Below are 18,522 nucleotides of genomic sequence, written 5' to 3' on the forward strand. Positions count from 1 at the left end.
AGCCCCGCCTAAAGAGTGTTGTTCCTCCTGGGCTTCAGGGAGGTGATTTAGCTTGAATATTTTTAGAAAGTGGAAACCAGACTGAAAACAAGCAGCAGTCAACTGAACTGATATCTCTATTGCTTTCCACACGAGCAGGTAAAAAGCTGGGCAGCAGCTGGGTGGCAGGAGCAGCACAGGGCAGAGCTGGGCTGACACTCCAGGGCTTCTCCTGACTTTGCAGCCAACCTTCTCATGGCACAGCACTATCTGAGCAGCCACTGCGGTCCCCTGGGGACAATCCTGTTCTTCTGGAAAGATGTTCTTATGTATAATTATGAAAATAATGCAGAGCAGAGGCTGCAGAGAGCACTGCTGGGGACCAACCAGAGCAGGGTCCCTGTCCCCATGTGCTGGGCAGGGACAGGACAAAAGGCAATGGGCACAGAGGGAATTCCTAGAAATTCCCTCTAGAAGTCAGGAAAAACATTGTAGGGCGTTTTACACATTCCCAGGTGCAGAGGAGTTGAGGTTGGCTCGGGGTGTGAATGAATGACCACCCTGCGGGTGTTGTCCAGCCTGCTGCTCATCTCCCCCATAGGGGGGTCCTGATCCCGCAGCCCCTTCCCCTAAACCCAGACCTCTCCAGCAGGGCCACTGAGCCTCTTCAGAGGGACCCATCAGGTGCCTGCAGGCAGGGGATAGAAGCAGCCTCTGGGGCTGAGGGGGAAGCAGAGGGCTGGGCCCCCTCCCTGCTCCACGCAGGGAACATTTATTTTTAGAGCTCTTACCGCCACTAAAACATACTTGGACTGTTTTCAGTCTGACTCACGGCTGAATTCCTGTTCTTCTGCAGGCCCAGTTTTCTGTCCCCACCCAAAACGAAGGAAGACAAAACAAAATGAAACAAACAAAAAAAAGCCCAAGTCGGGCCCTACCCATTGCAGAACGCAGGAGCCAGAGAGGAGCCGGAGAGCAGCGCTTGGACACCCACGTTTGGGCTTGGGGTCACCTGGGACATGAACAACACAGCCCAGAGGCAGTGAGGGGCTGCAGAGCTGGAACTTTGGGGTGGTTTTTCCAGAATTATGCACTTTGCATTTTGCCTGGGCAGTGAGAGGTGACCTTTGGGAGCAAGGCAGGTGCATCCTCAGGGAGGGAAGAGAAGGCTCCTCTGCAGTATCAGCCAGCCTGGCAAGAAACCTCAGTGCTTTTGTAGCCATTTGATACAGACTGTTTATTCAGTTTCGAGATAATTTCTGTGAGGAACCTTTTTTTTTAAATATATATCATATTTTTTCTGTTTTTAATTGCAAGGGTAGAAGTACTGCAGCAAAATGCATAATGAGCAGAATTTTCATCAGTCTGGGGAAAGGGAAGGAGATGGGGCTTTTAGCAGCTGCCACTGAAGGTACAGCCCAGGGTTATCTCAGCAGGGGGAGGGACCAGAGGGTCTCAAACCCACCCGAGATGCTGAGGTTCTGCTGGGGAGCTCCCCAGATCAAAAAATGGCTTTTGTGGAGAATCATCTAAGGAGGAGAAAACCAGCCAGAAAACAGGGTTATGAAGAGATTTTTCTAACTGCATCTTCCCCCTGCTCCAGCCCCAGCGCTGCTGCAATGCAGGTTCCAGCCACAGGAGAGCAGGAGGAGGTCGGGTTTGGGGAGCAGGAGCCGGGCACAGGCTGATGAGAGCTCCTCCCAGGCAGAGGTTTTTGTTCCCTTCTTCTTAGTAATTCGAAGAGGTGACCCGAAGGTGCATTTGGTCTGGGAGATCCCTGCGTTAGATGCACATGGGAAGTGGGGATAAACAGAAAGTGGGGTTGGGTCCAACAGGAAAGACTTCTCTTGGCATTCCCCCTTTTGTGGATGGAGGGATGGAGGGTTGGAGGGATGGCAGCACTGAAAGCTCACGCAGGAGCTGACAGCCACAAAGTTCTAATGCAAGGGGGAAAGATAAATACAAACAGCATGTCCAGGCAGAGGGAACATGGCCCTTCCACTTCTGCTGTGGGATTGTGTACAGAAAAACAAACCAGCTCTTCTTGTGGCCCCCCTAAGCTCATTCAGAAGAACAAGCATCTCCCAGGCTCACCCAGGAAAGCCTCCAATAGCTGCAGTTTTAGAGAAGTCTCTGATCAGCCCTGGTCTAGTCACTGCAAAGGCAAAGGTGAGCCTGCTGAAGGTGTTTCAGCTGTACATGGGGCTTTCCCTGGAAGAAAATTCCTCTTTAATGTATTAGACTCCAATTTTAAAAAGGGAATATTTGGCCCAGAACTGGAAATTCTCTCTTAGCTTCTTTTGTATTGGGCTGACCACGTGCAGTGCCTCAGCTGGCTGAGTTACTACCTCCTGGTGCCATGGTCCTTATAAACAAGGAGTATCTATAATAGGAACTCAAGCACAGCCTTATCTGTCCTGGGCCCTGCTCCATGACACACATGATGGATGTTTTTCCTGCTACGGGCAGGCTGATTTAATGATTTATGTGTAGAGATTTGTTACAAAGCAAATAAAGGGGAAAATAAATAAATAAATAAGGATTGACAGACATTTCTGTCCAGCCAGGACATTGGTGATCCCTGCCTGGACACCCCGCTGCCCAGAGGCACAGTGCTGGCAGTGGGGTGAGAGCCAGAGCAGGGTCTGGCTGCCAGCAGCAGAGAGGTGGGTGCAGGGGATGCAGATGAATTAGCAGATGATAAATACCCAACACAAAGGAGGTTTTTAAACAGAACACCCAGTTTATGATCAAGCAGGTACCAATGAACCACGAATCACAGAGGGACACCACGTCAGGAGGCAGAACTGAAGCATCCCCGAGGTGCACCCAGGGTCCTTCCAGCCTGCAAGCCCTTGGGCAGGATCCAGGCCAGGGGAGGGATCCCCAGGGATGCTGGACAGAAAACTGGCTCCTCCTTAGCTCCTGTTGTCATTATCAGAACTGTAAATGAAGTCCAAACTGTGAGTTCCAAGTTCTGCTTCAAGCTATACACTCTGCTCACACTTAGAGATAACTACATTAAAGTTAGGTCAATCTGGGCTTTCCAAAGTGACTGTGCAAAGGCCAGGGTGAGCAGGCACAGCTGTGCCAGGGGGACATGAAGGCAAATCTCAGTTAAGAACTAGACCAATAGATTTTCTTAATTTTACTCCCACGAGCTGAATCCAGATTTAAAAACAAGGAGTGGAGGAGATGTGTGGCTGCACCCACACCTGAGCAGTGCTTCTGTGCTGCCACACAGAAACTCTTGTAAGAGCAGCAGCCAAACCCACCCACAAAAATACACACACAACACCAGCCTCTCCCTGCAGCACTGCCAGCATCTCACCAGCTGCTCACAGACCCTCCTCACGGCAGCTGGAGATGGAAACCATCCTGGTTAGTGATTCTGGAAGGCAAACCTCCCCAGACTGAGTCTGCAAACACTTCCCTAAGGAAGACACAACTCCCATCCCTGGCCTGGGGTGACCAGGGGAGCCCTGGCACATTTATCCAAGCCTAGGGCCAGTCCAGCATTAAGTTACAGCTCCCAAAGAAGCTGCTGGAGAGCTGCCTATTTCCCTCCAAGAATTACCATAGTGCTCTGTTACTGACAGCATTACCAGGCCCTGGTGCATCCTCCTGTGGGACCACAGTGTCCAGAACATCACTGCTGGAGTGCTGGAGGCAGGGTAGCAGGAGGCCTCCTGCAGACCAAGGTAAGAGGTGCTTTTAGAGGAACACAGCCAGCTCATGCATATTCTATGGCATAAAGTTACCTAAAAAAAGCAGGTGACACCGGGGAGAGCTCTCTCTAGGAGATTCCCACCCCATCTCCCAGGTCTGGTTTGCTCACTGCCTGGTGGTCCCCGCCAGCCTGCTCAAGATCTGCCTCGTTTTTCCCATCAGCATCTCCCTGAAGTGGTCACCCATCAGGAAATAAAAGACAGGGTTGATGGCACTGTTGAGGAAGGCGATGGGCCGGGTGATGATGTAGGTGGTGTTGATGATGCCCCGGGTGCGGTGGGACACGTTCAGGGCTGGGATTCGGGAGGCCAGGCGGACGTTGCGCATGACGTGATAGGGAGTGAAGAGCAGTGAGAAGATGACTATGGTGAGGACAACCAGGGTGAGGGGCCTGCCCAGCATCAGGTGCGAGCTGAGCTGCTCCCTCCTGCCGGTGAGGAAGAGCAGCACCTTCAGGTAGAAGCAGCACATGACCACGAGAGGGAGGAGGAAGCCGAAGGCAGTCAGGAACAGGCTGTAGATGAGGCTTTGGGCAGGGTCTCCAGAGCTTGCGTAATCAAGGCAGCTGTAGTTATTGTCACTAGTTATGGGCTCCAGGAAATACACCAGGGGCAGCAGCTCCAGGATGACCCCGATCCAAATGGCAGCAGACACGAGAAGGGCTGTTTTCTTCTTCTGTAGGAAATGTTCTCTGAAGGGGTACCTGATGAGCATGTACCTGTCGATGCTGATGGCTGTGAGGAAGAGGATGCTGCTGTAGAGGTTTGCGTGCAGCAGGTACCTGTTGCTGTTGCACAAGAAGCTCCCCATTTCCCACTGATCTCTGGAGTAGCTGTTCACGAGCATTGGAAGAGTGCAGAGAAACAGTAAATCGGATAAGGATAAATTGAACAGGTAGATGTTGCCACTTTTCCAGTTTTTCAGGCAGAAAATATAGCCAAACACAACAATGATGTTTCCAGTGAAGCCTAAAATGAACTCGAGGCTGTACATGGTGGGAAGATAATACTTTTGTAGGGCTCTGTTTGTCAGTGAGCAGCCACCTGTCTTGTTCACAGCCTGGAAAGTCAAAGGGAAACACCACAAATTAGTGAAATATTGTTGCATGGCTGTTTCTGTAGCGCTGCTGTCAGAGGTGAATATAGCATCCTGGTCCCTTGCAGGTCCTGCTGAGGAAAGACTTGAACTGGAAGAATACCTTTTCTAGGATTTCTACCTTCTGCTACTGAACAGAGCTCCCAAGCAACAGGAAACTCCTGTGAACAAAAACCCATGTGAGGAGCCTGAATGAGCACATCACCTGAAGGCATCTCCACAACCTGCCAGAGGCTGTGACAGCAAAACTCTCCTGTCACCACATCCTCCCAGCCCTTGCTGGAAATCATCTGCCTCCCTCTTACCCAACCCCTGTCCCGTGGCCCCTTGCTCAACACTGAAGCAGAAATCAGGGCTGGGAAGGGGTGAGCTCAGCTCTGACAGGGTCACTCACCACTCATTAAGAAGTCAGGAAAGCAAGAGCTTCTTGGATTCATCAAACCACTCCACAGTTCTGCTCACAACTGGGGGCTTCAAAGCCACATCCACAAACTTTGTGACTTCTGTTATTAACTCTCTGGGAAGTGAGAACTTTCTAGGAGTGGTACATGATGGATTCAATCCAAGCCCAGCCCCAGTGAGTCCCCAGTCCCTGTGGGACCTCCCCAGCCCCACTGAGACTCCAAGAAAAAGGCTTCTCCTCTTCCCTGGGCAGCAAGGACCACAGTCCCTGTTCGTTAAGGAACAAAGATTTCTAGGAAATTGCAGCAAGAACGAGTTTCCTGGAGGGAAGGTTTTGCTTTCTATTTAAAGGTTGGTTAGAAAACACTTTTACAGCACGAAGGAAGAAATAGAGCAGACTCTCAAGTGCTCAGTGCTCTCCCTCCTCGGGCAGAGACACCCACACCCCCGCAGGGACCTGCAGAGCAAAGGAAGCTTTTAGCAGAGCCAGGGGTGGAAATATTAGCACAAGAGCAGGGGAAGAGGAATTGTTAAAGGAGCAGGATACAGATTAACCCTGAAATCAAGCTATGCCCAGGCTCTGAAGAAGCACAATGTGACTGCCACACAGCATGTCATTCCTGCCAGGGTGCTGGTACCAGAACCTCCTCCCCAAGCACTGCATCTTATTGCAAAGGTAGATGATGGGGCAGGATGGAGTCCAGCACACACAGAACTTGATGATGTTCCACCCAGCAAGCACCTGCTCTGTGTAGGGCAGGAATTGCCCTGGCAGAGCCAGCAGCACCCACCCTGGTCAGGGCAGCCTGGCACAGAGCCCACTGCCCAGGGATGGGGGAAACTCAGAGCCTGGAACTCCTAGAACAGAGACACAGAATCATTATGCTTGGAAAAGACCTTCCAGATCACCAGGTCCAACCATAACCCACCTACCACAACCACCAAACCACAGCCTGGAATCTAGAGAACCCCGTGCTGGCCCAAGCACTTTAAATACAAAAGATAATTAAAAGCTGACTGCAGGGGCAGACACGGAGGTGTGGGTGGTGTCAGGAAGGAGATGATTATTGATCCATGTTAATGAGGGTCAGGGCAAAGCAAGGCAGGGGGGGTAGGGGTTCCTTTGGGGAGCACCCCCAGACACCTTACCATGGTGGGCCCTGCAGCTGGCAGCACGATGTCACTGTCCCTCCTGTCACCGGGTTCTGTCACCAGGAGCTGTGGCAGGAGGTGCTGCAGAGCCTGTGGGGAGGAGAGGACACGGGCACTTCCCCTTCTAGAGCCCGTCGGGGGAAGCCCTGGGGTGGGGGCAGCCCACGGGATGCCCCACAGCCCCCCTGCCCCTGCCCCACGTGGGAAGGTTGTCACCCAAAATGTTGTAACAGGGCACATCTGAGCAGGACCCAGTGTGGGTCAGAGGGAGCTCACTCACCCAGGCTCTCCCTCTCACACACTCAGGCAGACAGGCAGAGAGGTTTATTTTTCATCCCAAGTGGTGCAGGTGGAAGGGGTTGTCCTGTCCCCAGCCTTGGCTTGGGAAATCCATCACCCCCAGACCCAGTTCCTGCCCCTCCTGTGCCCCAGGGGCTGGAAGGAACACGAGGTATCTCACAGAGAGCTGTGCTGGGACAAGAAGTTGCAAATATCAGTTGCAGGCATTTGCATCTGTGTCATGGGGCTGAGGCATCATCGCAGGGCAGACATCACCCAGTGGGACAGGGGGGCTCCCAGAGCCAGGGAAGCCCAAAGGAGAGTGGAAAGATCCAAATTCTACAGGGACTTTCCATAAGCATCCAGCAACTGGACAAGGGGAAATGGATTGAAACTGAAGAATAGGTCTAGAGTGGATCTTAGGATGAATCATAACAGAATCAAAGAATCATCCAGGTTGGAAAAGACCTTGGAGAAGATCATCGAGTCCAACTGTAACCCAGCTCTTACAACCACTAAACCATCTCCTGAAGTTCCACATCTAAATGCTCCTTGAACACCTCCAGGGATGGCAACTCCACCACCTCCCTGGGCAGCCCCTTCTAATGCCTCACCACCCTTTCATTAAAGACATTTTCCATAACATACAACCTAAACCTGCCCTAGTGCTGTCTGAACCCATTTCCCCTCGTCCTACCACTAGTTACTTGGGAGAAGGGACCAAGAAGTTCTTCAGTATGAGGGTGGTGAGACTCTGGAACAGGCTGCCCAGAGAAGCTGTGGATGTCCCCTCCCTGGAGGTGCTCAGGCCCAGGCTGGATGAGGCTTTGAGCAGCCTGGGATGGTTGGGAGGTGTCCCTGGGCATGGCAGGGAGCTTGGAGAAGATGAGCTCTAAGGTCCCTTCCGACCTGAACCATTTTATGATTTGCTTACAGATGTCTGACCTTCCAGATCAGACTGGGGTGCAGGAGGAAGGAAGGACACGTTTTTGGGGTGAGGGTACACAGGAGAGACACATCTGGAAAGCACCAGTGCTCCAAGGGGGCAAGGAGAGCCCTGAGAGCAGGAGGGGTTCCCCCACCTCCAACATCCCACAGGGGCCCAGGGCAGCAGTGAGCACACCAGAGGGACCCTTGGCCACCCTGCAGGATTTACCACCCCCAGTCCATATCCCCAGTGCCCTAGCAAGGGGAAACTCATCCCATACCCAGGAGCCCCAGCAGCACCCCAGTGACACACTTACTGCAGCCCACTGGTCTTCCAAGGAGTATCCTCAGCACAAACCTTTCCTCTGGGAAACAGCAACCACCATCCACCCAAACCAGCTCCTCAGGGGCAGAGCAGCTCTTGGAACAGTTTCAGTAGAGCTCTGAGGGATTTCTCAGGCAGACTGCTGAAATGCTGCCCTCCAGGTTTATTCCTGCAGCTTCCAGCCAGTTTGAAAAGAAAAAAACAAACTGGGCATTTGGAAATGGGGAGGAGGGCAGGTCTGGCTGCAAGCTAATGCATTTAAATTCCATGGGTTCTTCATTGTCCTGAAGAAACACAATGGGAGTCAAGCACTTCTTTGTTGTCATTAAATACCCATTAGTCAATTTATATTAGGCTGAGGCCTATTAAATGAGTCATGCATATTTAACAGCTTATCATGATGGATTTGCATTTGACTGATGGGAGTGAGTCATTGTGGAGCTGGCAGGAGTGCTCCCCAAGCCCCTCTCCATCATTTACCAGCAGCCCTGGATCACTGGGGCAAATGTGTGGAGAGTGGCAAATGTGACCCCCTCTTCAGGAAGGGCTGGAAGGAGGGAACAAGGGGCCTGTCAGCCCCTGCTCAGTGCTGGCAGGGGATGGAGCAGGGGATGGAGCCAAGTGCCATCACCTGGCACCTGCAGGACAACCAGGGGGTCAGGCCCAGCCAGCATGGGTTCAGGAAAGGGAATTCCTGCTTGACCAACCTCATCTCCTTCTAGAAATAATGTGACCTGTTTAGCAGATGAGGGGAAAGGCTCTGCCACCCCATGCCAGCCCCAGGAGTCAGGGAACCTGGAGGGCTGTGTGCAGGGAAGCAGCAGATGCCCCCAGGTACCCCCTGCCACCAGGCATTCCACAAAGTGCCTTCCCTGTGCACGTCCCCCAGCTCCCTCTCCATTTGTTACCAGGAATTGTACTGAGCACATGCAGGGCCTGGGAGTGGGCACAGATATGAAATCGCCTCAATTATTCCATTAATTTTTTTTTCCCCGAGAAGATTACAGCTTCATAAATAATGTAAGTTTCAAAAAGTCCAGAGATTTTCTTCTGCTCCTCCAAAGCAATAAAGCCCTTTTCTCAAACATCTGCCTCCCAGGACCAGAAACAGGAAGGGGCATTTGCTGCAATATACCTAAACTATATGTCATACACTAATTCATGTATTTTTTTAATAAAACACAAATGGCAACTCGGTAAATAAGCCCAGCAGAGAAGTTAAACACAAGGTCATGATACACATCCTTGAACATCTGAATATCACCATGGTTATTTTTAATGGGAAGAAATAAACATGGTTCATCTCCTAAAAACACTTTTTTTTTCTTCCCTCCCCATCACTGTCATGTATTTAATGTTAATGACTACTCACCCTATTAACAAATTAAAATAAAAATGTATTCTAGCTTTTCTCTGAAGAGAAGGCCAATAAATGAGCTACTGAAGTGTCGCAGAAGCTGCTTTAAAGTTTCCCTTGTCACTGATAAATAACTGCTGTTGCACTGAGGGATGGAAAGGGGCTGAATAAATAGAGCATTTCATCTTCCATGCATGTTTTAGAGGAGTGGTAACAGAGCAGTAGAGACCCAAACCTCCAGCAGCCCTGGGTGCAGTGTGTTGGGCCACACGTGGGCATCAATAATATTGGGAGGGTTGGATGAGATGAGCCCTGAGGTCCCTCCCAGCCTGACAGTCTGTGTTTCACAGCACGGGCAATACCCAGCTTGGGAATATTCTTCTGAGCATATGGCTAGAAAAAGTCAGAGCAGAGGTGTTACTGAGACCAAACCCCAAGCCCTGCTTCTTTCAGAGTGCTGAGCCATGGTTGGCTCTAAAGCAGAGAGATGCAGCTCCAGTGGTCCCATCTGCTGCCTGTACCACAGGCAAAAGCCTTTTCTTGGCCAAAGGCACTGCCTCTCCACTCCTGTTCCTCCCCTCACAGCCAAACCTCCCTGAGCCTTCCCATGAAGGGGGGCAGCAGAAGTAAAGCAGCATCCCCTGGGCTGGCTCCTGCATGTTTGCCACAGCCTGCACCAGCAGCACCTCATTCAGCCTTCCCAGAAACTGGGATGCTTGAGCCACAGCTTGCACTGCACTGGAATCACAGACAGGTTTAATTTTTATACCCAACACAACGCAATAAAAAACCACAGCAGCCATCCCATATACCTTTGATCTAAACAAGCTGCACACACACTCAGGAAAAAAAAAGAAAAAAAAAAAGAAAAGAAGAATTGAATATTCAGTACCTTTTGTGCAAAAGAAAAAAACAGGCTGCCACAAGTATGTCTGTGTTGTGACCAGTGTGAAACCAAGAACCAGCCAAGGTCTGCATGCAGCATTCAGGAAAGGTTTAAGCTTTACATTTAATACACAAAACATTTACAGAGGGTATTTGCTCAAGACTGACAGCTGAACGAGTGTTCCTTTTTCCAGCCTATAAAGCTACAAAGCAATTTATTTAAAAGACCATATGCAGCAATTATTAGGACAATTAGAACACAGGAGACATAGCTTATTTACCAAGCAGAACATAAACCACACAGCAGGGCTATTGTAAGGCCAGGACCTCCCCAGGCTGCCTCCCTTATGGAACCCCAGGGCTGTTGTCTCACTTTGTCCTTTGGGTGCAGGGATTGAAGAAACAGGAAATAAGACAGAGACTTTTTAGGAAAGAAAAAACCCCAAACAAACAAACAAAAAGCTAACAAAAACCTCAAAAACCAACAGAAAACAAACCAAGAGCAGAACAACTTTTGGGCTGCGTTCCAGCCATCCCGTTGGGTTTCCGGGTGCTTCCCCCACCCATCCCATCCCCTCCCCTGGGCAATTGGGACCCTGCCCTCTTGCACAAGCTCCTGTTGTGACACCACGATAGATGGCAAGAAGTGAGTCAAGACCCTGAACCCCAGGGGGCTGGGGTATTCAGGAAGAGTGTGGCACCCCAGGCACCCCTCTGTGCCAGCCCAGAAGGACCCCAGGGTGGGGAAGAACACTTGGGTTGGAATCAGACCGATTTTCCTGCCAGGGAAGGTGAGGGATGCTCCAAACCCAACTGTCCAGGGCAGCAGGGACTGCAACCAGGCTCAAAGACCTCCACAGCTCCTGCTATCCCCCCAGGAGCCACCATCCCAGCTCAGAGGTTCTGGTCCAGCCACTCGATGTACTGCTGCAGCAGCCGGTGCCCCACCGCTAACTCCATGGGCCAGGAGATGAACATCATGGCCCCGTGGAAGGCATCCTGGGCGTGGTGGTGGGTGACAGGGACACCCAGGGCCCGCAGCCTCTTGACATACATGAGGCCATCGTCCCTCAGGACATCGTGCTGGCAGGTGAGGACATAGGTGTGGGGCAGGCGGAGGAGCCGAGCGTCGGGCGCCAGCAGCGGCGCCGCCCGCACGTCCAGGAACCCCGGGTACCGCCGGGCCAGCCCGGGGCTGCCGGGCACGGGGGCTCTGTAGACGTGGCCCCTCTTCATCTCCTCGGGCAGCAGCTTGCTCCAGTTGACAAACTGAAGTAAGTGGCTGGATTCCAGAGGGACGTGGCTGTTGGTGGCCATGGCTTCCTGCAGAGAGGGATCCGAAGTGAAATATTCACCCCAGAACCTGATCATGAGTGACCTGGGTAGGATGGGCTTGTTGTCATTGTCTTGGTAAGAGGGCAGGTTCAGGTCAAGGGTTTGAAGAGCAGGGTAAATCAAAGCTTGGACTTTGATTTTAGTTTTGACTTCAGGATCCTCTAACAGCTGTAGAAGAAAGGAGTTACAAATAGTTCAAATGTGTTGAACACCAACAGCAAAAAATGAAAACACACACATTGTACAGCCAAAGGAGGATAAGATTACCAACAGAAACAAGTTAATTTAAAGAAATTCTAAACTCATGTGCAGGTCACCTGAAAGAGTATGCTGCATTAAATATCCTCAAGTGTCAAATATTGCCTCTCAGAATTTCAAATATTTCTCCTTATTTCTTCAGCACTGAAGGAGAACAATATTCATGGAATGTTCTTTCTGGAGCATTGATGCTTCCCAAAGTAGTAACACATGCTTTTTCTAAAACTCCAGAAATTTTCTATTCTTAAAATAGAAATAGCTTACATTAGCTCAAAACCTGTGGGTTACTGGGGCTTCTTTAATCATTTCACACAATTTAGAGCTTTTCTGTCTGTTGTTTTTTTTAAGCCTGATGTGTTAGGACTCTAACAGCTCCTGTGCGTTTTAGACATGTGAAAAGTAAAATGTGATGAACTGAACACTGACATTTCTTTTCACCTTTTTCCCCTCTTCACCAAGAAATTTCCAATTTGTGCCTCATCTTTTTCCTTCAGTGTCCACAGCAAATTCCCAGCCCTTCCAAACAAGACTCATTACCATCCAAATAACTTCTCAAGAGAGCATCAACCTCACACTGACTTCATTAAACAAATCTGAGCTGTGCAGAAGGCACCAAAACCGTAGAGTCCAATGGTACCACAACATTTTTTGTGGCTATTTCCCTCTCTGTGAGTCAAAACTGCCTAAATTCCCTTTTCAAGCAGCGTAACTAAAACAGGCAAAACTGGCTTGAGGATGAAGTGATATGTAGCCAGTGATATACACCCAGAGAGGTACACGCTTTGGGCAGAAGTTTTTGGTCATTTCTTGAACTCTGCTTTACAAAACATTGACAAAAAAAAAAAAAAAAGTATACAAAAACGTATTTTTTTACCTGTTGTACCACAGCTGCAGCTAAATTGCCACCTGCGCTGTCTCCTGAGACACAGACCCGGTCCGGGTCCACCCCGTACTGGGAGAGGACACTGCTCTGGAGGAAGAACTTGGTTACGGTGTACACGTCCTCAAACTGGGCAGGGAAGCGGTGCTGGGGGGCCAGCCGGTAGCTGCGAGAGGCAAGCAGAGCTCTGTCACCTCCTGCTGGTCCCCAGGAGCGGGGCTTGCTGCTCCTGCTGGTTATTTTCTGTGCCCAGAGAAATAGGAGGGATCCTGGAGGGTCAGAGGTTTTATTACCCACCCAACTGGAACAACCACCCCCAGCCCACCCTGCAGCCCTGAGAGATTGTGTTTGCAAATACTTCAAGCTGGCAGGAAAGCACGTGGCCAAAATTAAAAAGTCACAAAATTAGATTAATTGAATCATAGAATCACAGAACCTCAGGTTGGAAGGGACCTCAAGGATCCCCTGGTCCAACCCTTCTAATATTATTAGAATAATATCTCATATACTGTTTGTATGAGATGTCCCAGCTCCCCATCAAGCTGAGACTTCAAACTTTCCAAAGTGGGGGAATCCACCCCTTCCCTTGGGAGACCATTCCAATGTCTGACTGTCCTCATGGGGAGAAATTTTTCCCTTGGGTTCAAAATAGATTAGAGATGAAACAGATTAATTTATCCCAAACCCTCATCCCACCAGGAAGGAGACTCTTACTTGACTGACACCACAACAGCGTTTAACCTGTCTGAAGTCCACCTTGTCACCTGATCATAGGACCTCATGCCTGCAATGAAAGGAATCCCTGAGAACACATCCCACTGAGGGACACACACAGCCTGCTCCTCTCCACAGGTGACCTCCCCAGCCTCCTCATCCCATGGCAGCCCCATGTACCCACCCACACATGTCCATCCAGACACACAACCTGGAAGGTGTAACCCCACCACCCCAGGGTGAACAAAATACATTTTTTACCCCTTTGAGCACAATACAAAGTCCTGGAGGCTCAGCTTGCCTGGCAGGGAAGAACAAACCAGAAGCACACCAGGGGCTGGGTTGAGCTCTCAGCTGTGCCCACACCAAAGCTGAAGAGTTTGCCTGGGAAGTTTTGGTTCATTCTCCCTGAAACAAGCAGCTCAACAAGGAACCCAGGGTATGGATTGGTTGTTGGGAACTCCAGCCATAGCTACTACACCTCTGATGCCATGCTGGGTGGTGGCCAAGAGGATTGACCTCTGTCCATTTGTGTAAGCAGCAAAGGACAGCAAAGAGAAGCAGAGGGTGTGCTGGGGGCAGAAGGGGAGTGGGAGGGAAGAGGAATCACTCCCGTGAAAAGAACTATGAAAGCAGTAGTAAAACCACAGCACACCAAACTACAACACTTCAGAAACCCCTCCTGGGCATGCTGGAGAGCAACACCCAGGGTCAGGAGAGCACCCAGAGGGAACTGGAACCAGAGCCAAAGACACACATTCCAGAACTGCACTAATGATAAATAAAGATGTGGTAATAGTTGACATCTGATATAGTACAACTCCATATGACAGATTTCTGAGGACAGCAATTAATCTCTGCCCTTCCCTAAGCAAGAACTATGAGGCAGCATCTGAGAATTGAGCTTCTGGGAACCAAGGAAACCCCGGTCTCTGTATCCCCATTTGATCTTTACCCCTATGAGGATGGTCATTTCCTCATTAGGACACTCAGTTTTGTCCCTTTCTCCCACATAACCAAGCCAGGGGCTGCAGATAAAACACCTTGAGAGAAGCTGAGCCCTGGACCAGACCCTTTGCCCTCTGCCTCAAGATATGCTGACCGTGTTCTCCCAAGCTGGTGCATTTCAACTGGTGAAATACCAGTTCCCCAAACCTTTCCTAAAAACCAAAAGGCAACACATCACATGGACCACTGAGATCTTCCACACGGGCCCACAGGACTGACAGGAGAGCTCACCTGCGTGTCCCAGGCACCATCCTCCCCCGTGGAAGTAGACCACTGCCCTTCTCAGCCTCTCAGAGGGCTTTTTGGGCAGGTAGAGGCGCACAGACACATTGCTGAACTCCGTGTCCCTCACAGTGATGTTCTCATCAGACATGGGAGCAACGTACTCAGCATCTGTGAGCAGCATCAGGGTATCCATGTAGTGCACCAGCCCCAGCTTATCAGCAACCTCAGCCTAAAGACCAAGACAAGGGAAAGCAGGATGTGAAGCACAGCCTCAGTTATCCCAACATGAGATTCCCATAAAGCCATAGTTCAGGTGGGAAGGGACCTTTCAGGGCCACCTAGTCCAACCCCTTGCAGTGAGCAGGGACATCTTCACCCCGACCAGGTTGCTCAGAGCTCCTACAACCTGACCTGGAACATTCCCAAGGATGGGGCATCTACCACTGCTCTGGGCAACCTGGGCCAGTGTCTCACCACCCTCACTGTAAAAAGGGGGTCCATTCTGAATCTCCCTGGGTCAACCCCCACTCTGGGGAACTCTCCCTGGGCCCACCCTGTGGGATGTGATGTTTGGTTTGGGTGCCACCTCTGGAGAGCTGAGCTTGACAGTGCTGCACCCGCCTTGTGGGTCCTGACACCCAATAACAACAATTCCAAGAAAACTCAACATACAGGTTCTGAGTGCCAGGTACAATTCAAAGAGCAGTGCTCTAGCTGCAGAGATTGCAGCACAAAACTGTCCTCACCAGCCACATCCACATCGTCACATTCCCAGGTACTCCGAGTGGCCTTTTTTCCAAGGCTGCACAGCTAAAATTTTTCTAAGTTTTTTGGGGGTTTTTGTTGGTTTTGTTTTTTTTTTTTTTACCACTCACAGCTATAAAGTGTAATGTCAATTTCAGCCACTCTCCTTCCCCTAGCACATTCCCATACACCCATTCTATATGTACATGGCATGTTCATGGTACCAGATCTCCCCCCAGCCCCACTCCCTGCTGCCCCCCCAGCCCCAGCTCACCAGCTGGCCCATGACCCTGAAGCTGGTGGCCACCAGCATCGCTTTCCAGGGCTCCTCGATGTCCTCGGGGATGGGGGTGTAGAGGTAGTAGGCGAGGAGGGCAGAGACGAGGCAGAACCCCAGCAGCTTGGCTCCCATCGTGGCTCCCCAGAACCGCCCGACCCGGCTCGGCGTTCCCTGGCTTTTAACAACCCCCAGAACCACGGGACAAAGTTAATCCTGTGTTTTCCTTGGGTCCCGGCCAGGCAGAGATTTCTGGGCTGATTCTCCGGGGCAGAGGTTACTCTGACAGGAGGCTCCTGAGGAAAAAAAATAAATGTTTCCTCACCAAGGTGTTGAGCCGAGCCTCCACCCCGACCCCCATCACCCCTTCCTTGGCAGCAACAGCCAGCAGGAGGGCTCGACTGAACACTGCCATGAAAAAACCACAAAAACACAAACAAACAAAAAGTGTTGAATGTCCAGGAACTGGAGCTGTCACCCAGCCCAGCACCAGGCACAGGGCAGGACCCGGGGACAGCAGTCTGGAGCACACGCCCCGTCCTTGGGCGATAACCAACACCTTGCTTTGTCAGAAACATACCCTTGCTCCTCCGCTGACACAGCAAGCCAGTTGTGCAATCATCAGTTGAGCAGAAAAATATACTGCTGGTTAAGTTGTGAAAGATCAGACTGAGTTCCAGCAACCCTCTGCACAGAGAGCTCTGCCTGACCCTCGGGGCAGCCCCTGCGGCTCTGGGGGTCTCAGAAACCGGTGACAGCAACTCCCCCCCCAGGGAGAAGAGCAGCAGCACCCAGATTGCTGCTCACACCAAGCACCCCCAGGGAGGGAGCAGCCTCTGGAGGGGCAGAGGGCACGAAGCATCACGCAGGCTGAACGCTGACCTGCCTGACACCAGCCCAGGCACAGAGAGGAGGGAGCTTCACTCAGCACAGCACGACTTTTCCCTTGCTTACAGTGCTGGGCATCAACAAAGTATTAAAGTACTTTAAAGATCCAGTGTTGCTACCCCTCCTCAGCCCAGGACAGGAACCTTGCTCCTTGCTGCAGCTGAGATCCCTCATTTCCCAAGGGTAGCTTCAGATGGAGAGGTGAGATGTGGGTACAGGAGCAGGTTTTGGGAACAGGGGAAGAGAAGGCCCAGGCAACAGAGCCCTGTGCACCCCATCCTTCCCTGTGAGTCCCCCAAACTCTCAGGACAGTGCTATGACCCACCTCCTCTCACTGTTTTGTCCATAAAATAGGTCTTTTATATTTTTACACTTCAGGGATGTTTCACAGCTCTGCCACAGCCATGTCCATCAGAGCAGGGCTGTGGTTCTGCAGCACGAGCTGTGCCCTGTCCTTGCCCCAGCTCACCCTGGGCTTAGGAGAGAGCTCCCAGTACTTAGCCCCAGACACCAGCACCTCCTGATCTCCTGGCTGAGCCAGCCCTCCCATGAACCCACCACAATTCACTGGATCAAGGGAATAACATCTTGAATTCACCCTTTACCCCAGGAAACCCTAGAGCATCAGCTTCAAGAGGGGAGTGCCCATGTGGTGCTCATTTTTTAGAGCCCTGTGCTGCTCTCCCTGCACGTGGCACCAACAAAGGGCCCTCCTGCCTGTCAGCAGCATGGTCAGATATCCCAAGCTACTGGGGTTTCAGAAAATAAGGACAGAAGAAATTTAATGTAAACAGATATGGACTAAAGGCCAGGGCTAGGGCTGCCCTGGGAAGAGGAGCAGTTGGGTGGCCAGGACTGGCATCCCCTGCTCTGTGCCATGGATGGGCACAGCTGGGATCACTGCCTGTGGCCTCCCGAAGATCAGCCCTGCTAAAAATAAGTGTTGCTACACCAGACTGAAACTGGCAACTGTGTTTTGGAAAGAAGAAACATGTGAGCTTGTAACTTACCTCTGACTGTGGCAGCAGCACCTTTCTTCACCTTGCTCCCACTCCTGTTGCAGCCCTGCTGACTGCTGCACTGCTGCCCTCACAGCTGCACTGGGAAGGAACTGGCCAGGCCAGCCCAACTCTGCTCAAACAGATCCCTAGGAAACTCCTTGTTTTAGGAAAACCCACTAGGAAACAAGCCTTTTCCAAGCAGAAAGTGATCACGGGGCTGCCCAGCAGAGAAGTATGGACCTGAATGGGAAACAGATGACAACAACCTGCCTAAGTAATAAATAAGACAAACAATAAGACCTGAACAAACCCGTGATCAAAGGCTGTAGGCACAATCCTCTTATCCACATTTAAGGCTGCTGCTGTCAACAAGATCTGTTTCTGGAGAAAAAATTAAAGGGATACAGGAGAACACAGCTGCAGCTGCTGGGAGAAGGCACTGGGCAGGGACAGAACGCGTCCCCAGCTCTTGCAAAATGATGCCTGGTGTCCCGGGCTGCTGATGGTGGCCACAGACATTGTAGGGGGACAAAAGGCAAGGCAGCAATCCTCAGGGTGGTTCTGGTGTACACCAGAGTCATCTGGCTATGCAAACACAGAATTTTAGGGAATAAAGTGTGAAGCCACCGGGAGGCAGCACTGCACTGCAGAGGTTTCCCCCTGCACAGCATCCCCGTGTCCAAGCACCCAAAGCCCAATCCTGCCAGACCCCTACTCGTCTGGGACTGTCACCCAGGGGCTCCGAGAGGGAGGGGAAGGGCAGAAAGCAGTGGAGTCAGCAAACACTGCCCAGGGCTGCCTCCCGTGAACCACGCAGCATTGCAGGAAGAAGCAAAAAGGTTTCCTTCTGTCCTCTATACCTCTGATCAACATCTACTGAAGGATCAGTGTAATCCTAAAACTGTGGGGCTGAAAATCCCCTTTGGAGGGCAGCAGCACCCCACCTGCCACAGCACATCTCCATCCCACAGCAGAGCAGGCAGTGAATCTGCAGTTAGGAACAGGCTCTGTGGTGTCATTTCAGCAGCCCAGAGGAAAAAAAACAGCCTCCTTCCTGATATT

The 18,522-nt window shown here is 51.2% G+C and overlaps 2 protein-coding genes across 2 annotated transcripts; both read right to left on the minus strand.

The window, feature by feature from the left end:
- Positions 1–3,073: 3,073 nt before the first annotated feature.
- Positions 3,074–6,465, minus strand: SUCNR1 (succinate receptor 1). Its single transcript, XM_008500240.2, has 2 exons — positions 6,355–6,465; positions 3,074–4,767 (listed from the first exon to the last, which is right to left on the minus strand). The coding sequence occupies exons 1-2, from the start codon at positions 6,355–6,357 to the stop codon at positions 3,814–3,816; spliced, it is 957 nt and encodes a 318-aa protein (XP_008498462.2). The 5' UTR covers positions 6,358–6,465; the 3' UTR covers positions 3,074–3,813.
- Positions 6,466–9,984: 3,519 nt separating this feature from the next.
- Positions 9,985–16,032, minus strand: AADAC (arylacetamide deacetylase). The gene is made up of 5 exons (XM_008500203.2): positions 15,569–16,032; positions 14,557–14,779; positions 13,318–13,387; positions 12,598–12,769; positions 9,985–11,633 (listed from the first exon to the last, which is right to left on the minus strand). Exons 1-5 carry the CDS (start codon positions 15,704–15,706, stop codon positions 11,025–11,027), a joined length of 1,212 nt encoding a protein of 403 aa, XP_008498425.2. The 5' UTR covers positions 15,707–16,032; the 3' UTR covers positions 9,985–11,024.
- Between the last annotated feature and the right edge of the window lie 2,490 nt (positions 16,033–18,522).

This window comes from Calypte anna, chromosome 9 (genome assembly GCF_003957555.1).
Source record: "Calypte anna isolate BGI_N300 chromosome 9, bCalAnn1_v1.p, whole genome shotgun sequence".
NCBI classification, from domain to species: domain Eukaryota; kingdom Metazoa; phylum Chordata; class Aves; order Apodiformes; family Trochilidae; genus Calypte; species Calypte anna.

Coding starts and splice junctions, on each gene's coding strand:
- AADAC (XM_008500203.2), bottom strand. CDS start 15,706: ATGGGAGCCAAGCTGCTGGGGTTCTGCCTCGTCTCTGCCCTCCTCGCC. Junction 14,780..15,568: donor TCAGGGTCATGGGCCAGCTG/GTGAGCTGGGGC, acceptor CTTGGTCTTTAG/GCTGAGGTTGCTGATAAGCT. Junction 12,770..13,317: donor GCTGTTGTGGTGTCAGTCAA/GTAAGAGTCTCC, acceptor TGCCTCTCGCAG/CTACCGGCTGGCCCCCCAGC.